Source organism: Arabidopsis thaliana, chromosome 5, assembly GCF_000001735.4.
Source record: "Arabidopsis thaliana chromosome 5, partial sequence".
In the NCBI taxonomy this organism is placed as follows: Eukaryota; Viridiplantae; Streptophyta; class Magnoliopsida; order Brassicales; family Brassicaceae; genus Arabidopsis; species Arabidopsis thaliana.
Window position 1 is genome coordinate 22,353,583 of NC_003076.8, and position 14,150 is coordinate 22,367,732.

A 14,150-nucleotide genomic window follows, 5' to 3' on the forward strand; every position below is an offset into this window, starting at 1 on the left:
ATTACAGGTGTCAATGTTGGTTTTATATTTTTAGTATAAATACTGTGGAAAAACAAACATAATTGTTTTTTTAATAGTTATAGAATGAAAATTTACTATGTTAAATTTTAAATGTATTGGGAAAAGAAAAAATTATCAAAATTTTCTTTGGCTAAAATTGAATGGAAACTTGGGAATCAATAAATTTAATGATAATAGGCATTTTTATATTACATGTAGCATTAATAGGAAATCTATGTAATATAAAAATAAAAATGCCTATTAATGCTACACACCCAAAAAAAGATAACTTAATCATTATACGAAACACTGTCGTTTAGGTTGTTAAACTGAAAGATGCTTGTTGAAACTTGAAAGGGCTTATAAATGGGCCTTAATAATTTGGCCCAATATGTAATCAGGAAAAAATGTTTATAGGTAATATAATTGGTGGTGGTGGATGGGATGTGCTCCCTGCACAATGTTTTGGTAATTGATTGTTGGAGGAAGAAAATGTGATAAAGATCCTTTGATTTTTTATATTTGATTTATATGAGATGCTTCTATGAAAACGTTAACAGTGTGATTATTAATTATATATATAAGAAAACCAGTTAGGTATCTAGATTAAAAAAAAGATGTGATGAACTAAATACACCATACATAGAAGATTATAACAACTATAAAGAAATATTAAATATCTAGTTATAGGTTTCGTTAGAAAGAAAATTTGGTCATTCTCTTTTGGCAGTATTAACTTTTGTTCATATCATAATATGTAAAATGGAATTAGAAGTTGAAATGGATAAGGGTTTAGGGTTACACACCTACTTATGCAATCCAAGTGGAATACATGAAAGATGAGCAAAACTATTTTTTTTCAAAAAGGTGAGTAAAGATTATTTTTATGGTGTAGTGAGTGTGTGTGCCAACGACAACACTTCCACCTTTTCTAAAGTCAACCTTTTTAATTCTACTAATAAAATCATTTACAATGGCTCTAAATTATTCTTGAAAAAATAATCGGTGCTCGTGTGATTAGTAGTTTCTCTGATGAATTTGAGAAAGTTAAGTGTTGAATATTACTATATTAGGGGATATTTCTTCGTTGATATTCTTGTTGTAATAAATCCATATTGCCCAAGTCATCTTCTCTTGATTCACTCAGAAATGACTATCGTTAGCTGGTAATTTTGGTTATCATATGTCAGTTGGTCGAATTATGACAACATATATACGTAACTTATGACCGATAAGCTTGTTTTAATTTATTGTATTTTATTAACGGTTGTGTTACCAAACCTTTTTATCTTGAAAAAATTCATATGTTTTTAACTCTTTTTTTTTCTAATCTATAAATAAGATGTTTTGACTTTGATGCATGAGGTCATTTTGACATCCACTTAGAGTCATTGTTCATCACCGAATCACCCATCAACCTTTTGGACATCAAGTGGGACACTTAAACCTACTTTTGATCTCTAGATAGTTTATTTGATTGTACGGTGTGTATTAAGATATCATTCATTTAGTTTGGCATCAAATGTGTGATCACTTTCCAATTATCTCTTTAATTCAAAATTTTAATGATAAACTGTTTTCAAGCGAAGAAGTTATGTTGAACTTTCAAAAGAACTTTAGATCGAGGTATCGGTCTTCTAAAATCATCTTAGCCGGTTTGATTTGAAATTTGTATGATTACTCAATAAAAACGTTGTAACATGGAAAACAAGTTTGATCATTAAAGAATTATACCTTGTTTGACTAAAATACAAGTTATAAGACAACAAGCTACTTTTCCAAACTTATAAACGAATATAAGAAATTCGAAACTGGGACGACTTCGATTATTAATTACTAATTAATAAAGGAATCGACCTAGAGATTGAGATGAAAGTCAACGTGAATGAACTTGGTCCAGAAATACCAAACTTTGCTTAGTGTATAGAAAGTAAACGCCAACTTTGGCTGTGGAACCCAGAAGAAGTCTTATGCTTTCACATTTGAATGAAACTCCTTTGTGGGTTGGGTAAACACAAAAATAATATTAAAACAGAGAGAATATAATAGATAAATGTTAGACCAAACTAAAATTGACTTTGTATATAAAGTCAACCTCATGATGTATAGTGGTTTCCGTACTTAACTTCCTTACCAAACACACATATCAACCGACGACGACGACGACTTTCCCCTACTTAACTACCCAAGATTACAAGTAAATACCAAACTTTGCTTATTAATATATTAAAAACACATATCAACCGACGAACGACGTCATTAATTACTTTCTAACAAACTATTTTGATAATTTTCTTACCGTTTAGTTTGTGATCTTAGGATTGAAGAACTCATTATTGGGTTGGGGACGAGGTTTTAGATCATCTCATGGCGATTTTAATCATGGATGACGATCGTAGATGTTTTAAGTTTCAGAATACTCAGATGTTATATAAGCTTCAAGGACTAGTCTTTGGTTCGGTCCATGATACTTTTGTTATTAGAAAGTTTTCTTTTAAGAGTATGTACATATTCCATTTTACGTCTAGAATAACACAATCATACGACCACTATATACATGTAAATTTTAAAACCAAATCTATAATTAGCATCATGAAATGGTCATCTAGTTGGCGTTGTTTTATATAGTTTGTACTTAATTGACTTTGTAAGAGAACTCAATGTCAATGTGTAGCAAATTAAGCGACAAATGATTAGTCAATAACTGATGCCGATGACTAAGCATCATTGATGACATAATCGTCTACTATTTGTCAACAAGTACTATCTTCAAACCTTTACCAAGCGTAAATGGAATCAATCAAAGTCCAAAGTGAAAATGCAAGATATGATGGGAGTTTGGTATCGGGTAGGGTGATGCGAGTTACTCTTTCTACACATGGTAATCACTCACTTGCACTTGTGTTTACATATATAATTTACATTAGTTAGTTTGCAATATAACATTTTTGTTGATTCATGTGTATGCAGATAAACGCTGGACTCAACCATCATGTTTTACAAAAAAGATGGTCACGTTTTGCTTAATTCCCCGTGGAGACTGGAGACGTTTTGTTTGATTTCAAAAATGTCCCACATCGATTCAGTTGGGATAGAGATCTTTGGACAATATATAAAAGATATGTTAATTTTTAACTCTTGAGCTAGCTTTTAGGTTAAGTTAGGTCGCGTTCCTTTAAATTTTGGTTTAATTTTTTTCTCAATGACTTCAAAATTGAATTATATATATCACTTTTTATTTTCGATGTAATTATCAAAACGGCGCCGAATCAATTGTAATTAGTAATCTCAAAACAAGAATTTGTAATGTGGCTAAAGAAAAAAATCTTCTTATTATTATCATCAAATTTTAGTACAAAACAATCTTCAAGATGATCATAATATAGAATTATATCTTCATCAAAGATGTTATAATAAGAGTAAAAATAATAAATGTTGTCCTCAGGGGAATATTCCAAGAACAAGCTGTCTTGTTGATCCCAGATCCAATTCTCAAATCCTCCCACTTCTTCTTCGTCCTCCTCCAATGACGTTGCTTCAACGCAATTCTCATCTTCTTCCTCGTTACGTTTCTCTATCTCTCCCCTTACTTCAATCCAACCGTTCGTTTCCCAGTCTGGTTCACCGGAACTCTCGTCTCCGGCGAGTTTCTTGATCCGATCACCCGGTAAAGAATCGTCATCCCATAAGAAATTTGTAGAATTTGCAAATGGGTCTTCGTGATCCTCTTTAATGAATCTACTTCTCGAAGTTTCACATAAATCCCAAAACCGTTGATCCAACACAGTACTAGGAGATGAAGAATTCAGACAGTTACCAGTTTGGTCACTGTCGTTGTCTTCTTCGTCGAGAAACGGATGTTGAAGCAATTCTTCAACAGTCCATCTCTGTTTCGGATCTTTTCTCAAACACTTCCTCAAAAAGTCTTGACCTTTCTCCGATAACCAAACCGGAATCACCGGCGACTCGCCGGTGAAACCAATCTTATAAATAGCAGCAACGACGTCGTTTAGCTCCGGCCAAGGACTTGACCCTGTAGCCATCTCTATCACCGTACACCCCAAAGCCCAAACATCAGCTGGAAAACTCTGTTCTTCACCACGTGCTACCTCCGGTGACATAAACGCCGGTGTACCGGAAAATTCCAAGTTCTCATTCTCTTCCACCGTTTTAGCACAACCCAAATCGACGATCTTCGCAATCTCTCCTCCGATCATCACATTCTGGCTCTTCACATCGCAATGAACGATTCCTTGATCATGAAGATACATCAAACCTTTCAATATCTGACGTGTGTAGGATCTAATCAACGGCTCCGGTAACTTCCCGCCGGAATTCTTGATCAAATCGTGAAGACTCCCACCGGAAACATACTCCATTAAGAGATTATACATCAACTTGTCGTTCTCCTTCGTTACATTAGAACCAATGTACTTGACTATGTAAGGAGAGCTCAACTTCGACAAAATCGATTGTTCTCTCTGCAAAAACGCCGATGAAGAAAACTCGGCGGATTTGACGGCGAAGAAGTCACCGGAATTTGTGATTCCAAGTGAGACAGTAGCTGTTGAGCCTCGACCTATGATTGGTCCTCTTATCCAGTTTTGTTCCTCCATTGAAACAGAGCAAGAAAAAAACAGAGGAACAAAAAAAACAGAGGAGATAGATAGAGAAAGAAAATGAACTTGTAGAGAGAAAAGAGAGAGAGGTTTAAAATGTTTTAAGCAAAGACTTGTGATGATGTGATTATTTATATATACACACTTTTCACACAGAAGTGTGTATGTATATGACTTTGGCATGGGGTTTTGGTGTCTTAATTCAAAGTCTGAACACAGAGATGACATTCTTCTTTTATTCTAATCTTTTTTCTTCTCCTCCAATTATTAAGTACCAAAATTTTTACCTTATCTTCCACTTTTTAATTTTAGATTATTGCTTTCTTAGATCTAATACAGCCGTTTAAGTTCGAATTTCAAACGGCGAGTCGTTAAAAAAACTAAAAGATAAAATATGACTTGAGTCACTTGATCATTGGTAAGTTCTCCCATTATAAAAATGAAAGAACCATGACTTAATCATGATCTTGATTATATTAGCATAGATCTAAATCACACACATATATAAGAAGGTAACAGTATCATACATGCCATTTTTTTTTCAAAATTTCAACGTTCTAATTTATGAAATAAAATTTACTTTAATTGATAAGATTATCAGAATAATGAAAAGAAAAAAATATTATTAGTTATTTATGTTCACCTCAAAGATACGTAATGCAAGAATGTTAAACTGTTCTTTGGTTGGTCGAATGGCACATAATTCAAGCAGAAAAGTACAAAATGAAAAAATATTTTTAGAAATGGATAGTTGGCTAATTGCCCATCAAAGTTTCAATCAATAATTATCCATCAGATATTCCCGTTCTACTTATGAAAAGTTTGCGATAAGAACTTGTGATTGGTAAGTTTGATATATGTGGTATTATCAAAAGTAACAAACAAACATCCTTATTTAAGATATGTGATGTATGCAATATACTCTTGGTTCAAATGTTTTTTTTTTTTTTTTTTTGGTGTGTCCCCATTAGTATCATTGTCCTTCTATAAATTTGTATTATCTAACCAAACCAAAAAATAATGCTGAAATATATCAGAAAGTTATAATGTATTTATGTATATATAATGTATACACAAAAATTTGGTAGAGAGCTCTTACTTTTTTGTGGCCCTTTTTTATTTATGGTTTCTCAAAACATTTTGTGTGGCAGAGCCAATTTGGGATGCGTCTTGTGTGAATATATACACGTGGCGGAAGAAGATTGGAAGATGACAGCTTTGACGGCATGACGCCAGGGTGGACGGCGCCGTAACTTCAATCCACCAATAAGAGTAAACCAAAAGCGCAACCAAATTTAAGAAAAGAATAACTTAAAATATTGACGCCACGTGGCGGAACCACAAGCTAAGTGCGGGATTAGCGTGGGTATTATTATTAATTAATCTATTGTTAGCAAAAATTATAGTTAAAATGCTGGGGGGTTTATCCATGTTCTGAAGTCTACTAATTCTTTTAATGCCTAACAACAAAACTGAAACTCGAAATTAATTTAGAAAGTATTCTAGGTATTAGTATTTTTTAATGTTTATAGTTGCTTTCGTAAAGTTAAATGGTGACAATAACAGTGTGAAAACACTGAGAATGTGGAGCTTTATTTATGTGAAATGTCTTTAATTGGAATGCAAGCTTGGGGGGTTATGTACAAGAAGATTCTATAGCCAAAAGAGGTTTTTAAAAAGAAAGAAGAAGGTGTTGGGGAAATTTATTCGCATCTCTACTTTGCTTAGAGAATACAGTTGGATTCAGATAGTTTTCTTTTCTGTCTATATTAAAATTTCTAGATTGAAATTAAATATTTGAACCTATCTAGCTACTAGAGATTTTTTTAAATAATTGGAATTATTTTTGTTTTTTTGGCTTTTGGGTGATGGACGGCTAAAAGAAACGCAGCTTCATACATCATACATGTGATTGGGATCTAAAGGAAAAGGTTTCGAAAGCGTGAAGTGAAAAAGTGAGAAGTAAAATCACGCTATGTTTTAATAACGTTTTTAGTAAGGTTTCGTTTATACACATATTCTGCTTCCACTTCTATTATTAGTTTGGTACATGTTTTTTCCGTTGCAAGTTTTTTGGAAACGTAAAAAGGCCAAAAAAAAGAGAATTTCAAAGAAGAAGGAATTTTGCAAATCTAATACTACGTAATTCAGTAGCAACTTTATAATTTTACGTTTAAATGTTTAGTAAGAGATCGATTATCAAAAACAAACGATTGATACATCTCTATTTGATTTTGACGGTAAACCCTTAATACAAATATTCTTTAGCACTAATACGAAGTTGAGAACTATATGAAAAGGGTCGGCGGCGTTGAGATTCTCAGTAAAATAAATACCAAAAAAAAAAACAGAAAAGAAAGAGTTTACGATGGAAAAAGAAAGGTTACATCCAACAAAGCATTAGCCAATGAAATTGTAGAACATAGATAGAAAAGTCTAAAAAGATAGATTCGATCCCAAAAAGAAGTTTTATTGAATAATATTATTGCCTTTTCAATCGAGAAGAGAGGCTAAGTAAGGTTCGACCGATAAGGGTAAACTTCAAGTAAATGCACTATGAGTCAGTCTATGACATTGACAAACAATTTATATCTTCTTTGTAGAGTTTCTTTCTTTATTACGTCAACAAAGTGAAAAAAAAAACTCACTCTTATCTTCACCCTTACTTCCAAGCATCTCAAAAGACGTTTTTTACATAATAGCCAGATTTGTGCTGAACACTTTCGTCGATGAGCGGCACCATTTCAGAAGTTAAAGTACGTCGTACACCTTACGTGGGGATGATAATGATGTATGCAAAAAACGTCTCATAAGTGTGAATCAAGTTTCTTTTAGTAATATTGTAATGCAAATTGGCTACTAAATAAATTTCTATGATAAGGTCTGATGATTAACTGATTAACAAAAGCACAGATTTTTCTTTAAAAGGTTTATAGTTTGCAAATGCACAGATTAAAAAGGTTTCTTTAAAAGGTCTTTTTCAGAGTAATTTCGTAAATAGTTTGCAAAATACATTAAAATTTAATATTACAACTCTTCTTCTCGTAGGCAACATCGGTGACCTTTATGCTTCAGATGCTCACCGACCATCTCCCCTGAAAACCGAACAAACCCGCTAATCGATCAGACCCAATCATTGACATTGTCAACTTAATACTAGTAGACACCTAAATAGAACTAGAAAGTCTTCAAGAGTCGTTCAGTTAGAAGAAACGTACAAGGTATCAGCTAACATGGCACGGATTTTGGCTCTTAGCTCATCCGAAACTTGAGATGGTTCATTTTGCAGATACGGGATGTTATCTCCAGGAGATGCTTTAAGATCAGACTGATCTGACTTTGAAACAGTCTCCTCTTCCACTGTTTTCTCATCTTTCTTTATACGTTTACTAGACTTGTGACGATGACCATGCTCAACGTCTGAAGAGTCCTCGTGCTTGCGTCTACTGGATCTGTGTCGGTGGTGATGATGTTCATCATCAGATGAATCACGGTGCTTTTCATGCTTCCTGGATCTGTGATGATGGCTACGCTTGTCCTTAGAATAATCAACGTCTTTGCTATGCTTACTGGATCTGTGTCGGTGCTCACCCTCATTATCAGAAGAATCATAAAGCTCATGCCTATCTGAAGATTTGCTGTGTCTGTGTCTATGACGCGAACGACTGTGATACTCATCATCTGAGGAGCTCTCATGCTTGTGCTTGTCCCGAGAATGTCTGTCCTTGGAAGAGTATCGTGTCTTATGTTTATGCCGTTTTCTACTACATGAATGCTTCTTATCAGTCTTGGTTTCTTCTGTAACTTCGTCCATGCTGCTCTCTTCCTCTTCTCCTTGTTCCATCTTACCATCTTCATCTCTCTGTGATCTCGAACGGTAATTCCTCTTTGATCGTCTTTCACTGTTACCATCATCCGCTAGTTTTGACTCAGCTACATATGGAATCGAGCTACTGTCTCTTTCTTTGGCAGCCTTAGCACCTAATCCAGAAATCCCAGAGTCCAACGGTTCGACTGATATGCTTCGCGACGGTTCAGCTTGTTGAACTGGCTGCGCATCAGGTTTTAACTTGGCCACAAACATTTTTGCACGTTTCAATCTTTCTGCCTTCAACTTCTGCTCTTTAGACAAGCCTGCTTCAGAAGAATCAGCTTCACTAGCAGCAGTCGAGCCAGAGAGTGATTGACCTGTAGATTTGGCCAAATCAGGGGACTTAGATGAAGGGTAACTCACATCATTTCCAAGGGTCTGAGAAGTCTCATCCATGGGTTTGCCTGTTAGAATCCCCAACTGGGGATTCCTTATGCCTCTTCTAGCCGCTTGAAGAATAGCAGCAGCAGTATTCGCATCCACATTGACCCTCATCTGCGGTTGGACAGGCTTGAATGGTTCATTGTGCAACTCGACCTTTGGTTTGTCACTAACCATTTTTAGTTTCTCTTTCTTGGCAGAATCATCTGGTAAAACACTCCCAAACCCGTGTTTGCTATCTTTTACAGCATTGCCCATCTTCTCTTGCTTCACGTCTTCTTTTCTGATAATAACGCCTTTGTCACCTGATTTTAACTGCATATGAAATCAACCAACGTTTTACATTTTAGTGAAAGTTACAATCACAAGGTTTAAAAAGCACGTGAAAACACACCAAATTTGTAGCAGGAACATTTTAAGAACTTGAAACAGAATTACCTCTTCGGCTTCTTGGAGAACCTTCCGATAATATGCATGGTATAAGCTAGATGGACGTAAGAATGGAAACATCCCGTATTTCACATCCTGTGCAACAAGAGTAGCCTCTAGTTCTTTCCCGTTCTTTTGAATGAAGTCTACTATCTTATCAATCACTCTTTTCATCTCAGTAGTCGGCTCCACAATCTGCAGTTCAAGCTTGGGTTGCGACTTATCAGACGTCACAAGTTTTTCTGTATTGATCTGCTTCTTCTCTACAACATTTACTGCGCTGACAGAGGGATTTCTTTTTATGAAAGATGCATGATCATTCAACGGCAGAGAATGCTTAGAGGCAATCTTTGCAGCTCCTTTCGACCCTTCAGGTCCATTGGAATCAGTTACCTTAACACCATCATCACCTTTGGCGGACTCACTTGTTTTGGAGTCGTTTGCAGACTCTTCGTTAGCATCTTCATCTTCTACAGTCCCATAAACCGAACCAAGCAATGACAAAGCTCCACCATCCTTCTCACTTTCGTTCTTTTTCTCTTCTACAGAAGACTTTCCTGTCAAAAGCTCTTGATGGTCAACAAGAAACCTAAAGTAAAGGTGAAGATGATGGTCTGGCATTAGGAACCCAAATGTAGGGTTGTCTCCTTGTTTGACTCTCAAGACAATTTCAGATTGCCCACCGTGTTTGCTTACAAAACTTGAAGTCCTAGTGATAATCTGATGTAATTTCTCAGTTGGAGGCTGAAAGAAGAGAGAAAAAAAATATACAAGAAAAAATTAGTAATGTGAAATATGATGAATGACACCTTTGGCAACTCGCAGGTATATATACATAATAAAACCTCACATAAGTATCGAGAACCATAAATTGCAAAATTCAGAACTGTATAGAAATGCATCATCTGGTGTGCAATCAGTTTTAAGGTTCTTGGTAAGTCATGAATTTTTATCATCTTAATCCCACCTGCACTGCCCCTTGTCATGGCAGCAAAAGGAAACAAGGTGCATGTGAATGACAACCTTAGACAACTCCATCTCTTCTCCGAGCATCTGAAACTTAGACATAGTAGTCCTTAGAATAACAAATGCACCTTTCAGATGTTTACGTGGCCAATATCAGTTTAAGTACCAAATAAGTTAGCAAAAACTAGCATACTGCTAAAGGGAACAATCTAAAGCAATAACTTACCAGGTTTTGACGTAAGTAATCAGGCACGGGGAAAGGCGGGTGAAATCCAGATTCCATATCAGCAGCATTTTTCTGGTCATTGACATCACTAGAGCTTCCATATGAAAAAGAGACAGCACGATAACCATCCGCATTTGTATTTGCTGAATCCTCATTCATATCTGGAGAGTAAAGCAAATCCAAAGGGCAAACAAATTAAGTTTCGATCTGAATTTTTCGTAATCATTCTCTAGAACAGTTTTATGTCTCTAACATAGCTAGTTCGAGTCTCTCTACCATATAGATTAACGGAGATTTCTACGGAGTTCATCATCCTTACCGTGTTCATCATCATCCGACGGAGATGGAGATTCCGACGGTAAATCTAGATAACGCTCGTGATCGAGCTCCGATTCCAAGTCAGCATCGTTTGAATTCGGACGACGGCGTTTGATACGTGGAGGAGGAGGAGAAGAGAGGAGATGACGAACATCGTAGCGGTCAATAAAGAGGCTGTTCCAGTCAACGAGCGCCGTCGGAGAGTTGACAAACGTTGCCATCGAATCATCGTCGAAAAAGAGAGCGTGACGACCAACAATCTCTAGATCCATTGTGTGATTCTTCTAAAGCAATGGAGAATTGGGATTTGGGGAAGAGGCTAGGGTCTGTGTAATCCGTAATTTGGAACCGGATGTTCCAAATTCGTGATTGACCCAAAGATGTGATGACTTACAAAAGAGATCAAGTCGACTAAATGACGTCGTTTATAAGACTTTTTTACTTGCCGTTTGAAAAGTAATAAAACCACACGCATTTGGGAGAAAATAACTAACAACGACGTGCATTCTTTATGTTTTTGCGTTTTCAACCCTGCTTAAGAAAGTTTATATTTTTTCCCCATAACCTTAACTTTAATAAATGTAAGCCACCCTAAGAGTGAAAAAGCAGTGAAATCTCCAAATTTAAAGTGCTTCAACATTTGTGATTTCATTGGAGAATTTTGCTCAATCTAGTATCTGCCTCGTCTTGATGTGACGGTTATCCACATTGAGTTTTTACTTTGATGAAAATATTATGAGCTCTCTTTCTTTCTTTTTTAGGTAACTTATGAACCCTCTTTCTTTGTCAGGGCTTTCAAGCTATCTCCTCATGATACAATGGTTAAGTGATTTAATATTCTCTCTATATAATTTTTGTAATTTTATGCATCTATCTAACCATGTTTGAACAACCTGTATGGCACATTGTTTTCAAAAGTTTCGAAAGCAATTACTCTGTAGAAATAATACTAATTAAACTAACGTTATCTAATTAAACTAACGTTAATGTAAAACGACTTTGCGTGTGGCTTAATAGTTAATGCAACAGAAAGATATCGTAGAGAAACAATAAGATTATCGTATAGGTCGGAAAATGACCAATAAGCAACAAGGGAATGGTTTTGACTTTTTTGACGTAAAGTTTATACATTGTTTAACAAATTGGAGGAAAGCGTTGACCTCTCTCTATTGCTTTCTTCAACACCGTATATAATATTTGTGCCTTGTGGACGTCTTTGACTGGTTTATTCAAGAATTTTCTTCGATAGTTCGATCGTTGGTGTATAGAGCTATATTAGTGTAAGCTACTATAGGGACATTCAAATTTTATATAACTGTTTCAAAAACTAAATATAGATTGTACACATTTATGCAAAAACATACATTTAACAAAGCAAGTTGTATTAGTTTAATTAATGGTCATCATCGTACTAATGGACATCATAATTCGGATTCCATTACACATATTTATATCAGGAATCACGGGTTTGTTTGTAACTTAAAATAAAGTGGAAAGATCTATATACCTTGTATTTTCATTTGTAATGTGAGATATTCATTGTCTCGGACATATCACTACAAAACGGACTATATACATTGGCGGACGCAAGTGTATAAGTACTGGGGCACGTGCCCCATGCAAGATTTGATAATTTTGAAGTTTGTTGTGCAATTTGTATTGTAGATGAAAGAATTCGTTTGTTGTGCCCCATGTTAGAGTGACTTTTTTTCTAGTCAGTTGGTTATTACTCATTAATTTTACTATTTTCAAGTAATAAATGTTTTCAGTATTTAACTTATTTTTACTTTATTTATCTTTTTCTATAACTGTTTGAAGGAATTATGCTAATATAAGGTACTGCCAATGTTGATTGACACTTCAAAAAATTTTCTTCCATTTACATGTCTTTTAAGAAATGTTCATATTGTACTTTATTTTAAAAATTTATAAATATGTTGTGCCTCGGGTTAATTATGGTTCTAGATCCGCCACTGACTATATATGTATACTATGAGAAATCATATGTCGGGTAATTATACTTGGAACTATGGTACCATATTAGAAGATTAGAGATAGAATGAAAAAAAGAGTTGAATTACTCCATGGAAAAGACTAAAGAGAACGGAGTTGTACATCATTTATGTAAGAGATTGTCTGATATGAACAGAAGACTAGTGACGATGGAAGGAACTTAGCCTTACAAAGCTTGCTCATGTGTTTCTAAAGTAAAAACTTTTATTTATTGACTTATATAGATTATTTTCATATTATTCTATTGTTACAAGTTACAATGTAAAAATGGCCTTTCATATATTAAATTATATAATCGTGGTTGATTGGGCGTATGCGGATCGAGAACTTTAGAATTCAAGTTAAAGCAAGTGTCCATTAGAGGCAGGATGTATATAGCTTCAATTTGCTTTATTTAGAAATATATAAATTAGTGGTTCGTGGTTTTCACGACAAATAAAATCAATAAGTAATTTTCTTTTAATCAAAATCACGCCTTTGCGTCTCCTTGCATCTCGCCTGAATCATCTCAGACCGTCCCATGAGGCAAAGCGATGGATTCCGTCATGGTTTGTCACGCATATGCAGTTTTTATTTTAGTTTATATTTTTTTGGTAAAAAGTTAAATTTATATCATTTTTGAAATTTACATACAGAGAACATAAAAAAAAAAACCACCAAAAACTACAATACAACACAAACAAGAAAAACATAAACGAAAACTCGATTAGCGGAGATCCATGAAAAAACACCGATTCTGAACCGTAAAGTTCAGCCATTTGCATGGTTTCCTTTGGTCGAAAGAGTTAGAATCCTCATCTTTATTTTCTATTTTTGTTATATGTTGTCATTATAATTTGAAGTTTTTTTAAAAAAACCGATATATATAGAACACTCTGATTAACATGGTATCAATAAAAAAATAACATGAAAGTTAGCATTGGTAAGTGCTAACCTATAATAATGAATTCAAATGATCACCACATGTAAAATCAACCATATTCCAAAGATAGTTCTCTCACACCTGGTAACATATTACAAATGCATTACTACATTATTAGTACGAGAGGCTGTCTAAAATTAATATGTTTTGATTACGTATATCACACATAATTTATTTTTACTCTTATGTTGTGAACGCGTAAGCGAATAAGCATGTGCATGTACATGCACAAAATTAATTACTGAAATGAGAAGGAAAAAAGAACACCTCTCCCCAAGAAAAGATCGATCGCTTGAAACCTTACTTAACCTTTTTCACCACATTTCACGCGTCAACTCGTCTCGATCACAACTATAAACCCTAAGTCCACCCTCTCCTCAATTCTTCACAGCTCAATCTCTCTCT

The 14,150-nt window shown here is 34.8% G+C and overlaps 2 protein-coding genes across 14 annotated transcripts; both read right to left on the bottom strand.

The window, feature by feature from the left end:
* Window positions 1-3,269: 3,269 nt before the first annotated feature.
* Window positions 3,270-4,831, bottom strand: MAPKKK15 (mitogen-activated protein kinase kinase kinase 15; the record flags this gene model as incomplete). Of its 2 annotated transcripts, none has more annotated exons than NM_001345106.1 (1): window positions 3,270-4,831. In NM_001345106.1, the coding sequence occupies exon 1, from the start codon at window positions 4,800-4,802 to the stop codon at window positions 3,270-3,272; it is 1,533 nt and encodes a 510-aa protein (NP_001330365.1). In that variant the 5' UTR covers window positions 4,803-4,831. The 2 variants fall into 2 exon arrangements, with proteins under 2 accessions (NP_001330365.1, NP_200320.1); NM_124891.2 differs by having other exon boundaries at window positions 3,270-4,799.
* Window positions 4,832-7,452: 2,621 nt separating this feature from the next.
* AT5G55100 (SWAP (Suppressor-of-White-APricot)/surp domain-containing protein) lies at window positions 7,453-11,242 on the bottom strand. Of its 12 annotated transcripts, none has more exons than NM_001345114.1 (5): window positions 10,812-11,204; window positions 10,493-10,653; window positions 9,310-10,353; window positions 7,838-9,186; window positions 7,491-7,714 (listed from the first exon to the last, which is right to left on the bottom strand). In NM_001345114.1, exons 3-5 carry the CDS (start codon window positions 9,919-9,921, stop codon window positions 7,699-7,701), a joined length of 1,977 nt encoding a protein of 658 aa, NP_001331570.1. In that variant the 5' UTR covers window positions 9,922-10,353; window positions 10,493-10,653; window positions 10,812-11,204; the 3' UTR covers window positions 7,491-7,698. The 12 variants fall into 12 exon arrangements, with proteins under 12 accessions (NP_001331572.1, NP_001331571.1, NP_001331566.1 ...); NM_001345115.1 differs by having other exon boundaries at window positions 9,310-10,044; window positions 10,268-10,653; NM_180863.2 differs by having other exon boundaries at window positions 7,520-7,714; window positions 9,310-10,044; window positions 10,812-11,190.
* Between the last annotated feature and the right edge of the window lie 2,908 nt (window positions 11,243-14,150).

Excerpts from the sequence above, each read along its gene's own strand:
- AT5G55100 (NM_124892.4), bottom strand. The coding sequence starts at position 11,082 with ATGGATCTAGAGATTGTTGGTCGTCACGCTCTCTTTTTCGACGATGAT. Across the intron at positions 10,654-10,811 it reads GTCGGATGATGATGAACACG|ATATGAATGAGGATTCAGCA; the intron begins GTAAGGATGATG and ends TTTACTCTCCAG. Across the intron at positions 9,187-9,309 it reads TTCTCCAAGAAGCCGAAGAG|TTAAAATCAGGTGACAAAGG; the intron begins GTAATTCTGTTT and ends TTTCATATGCAG.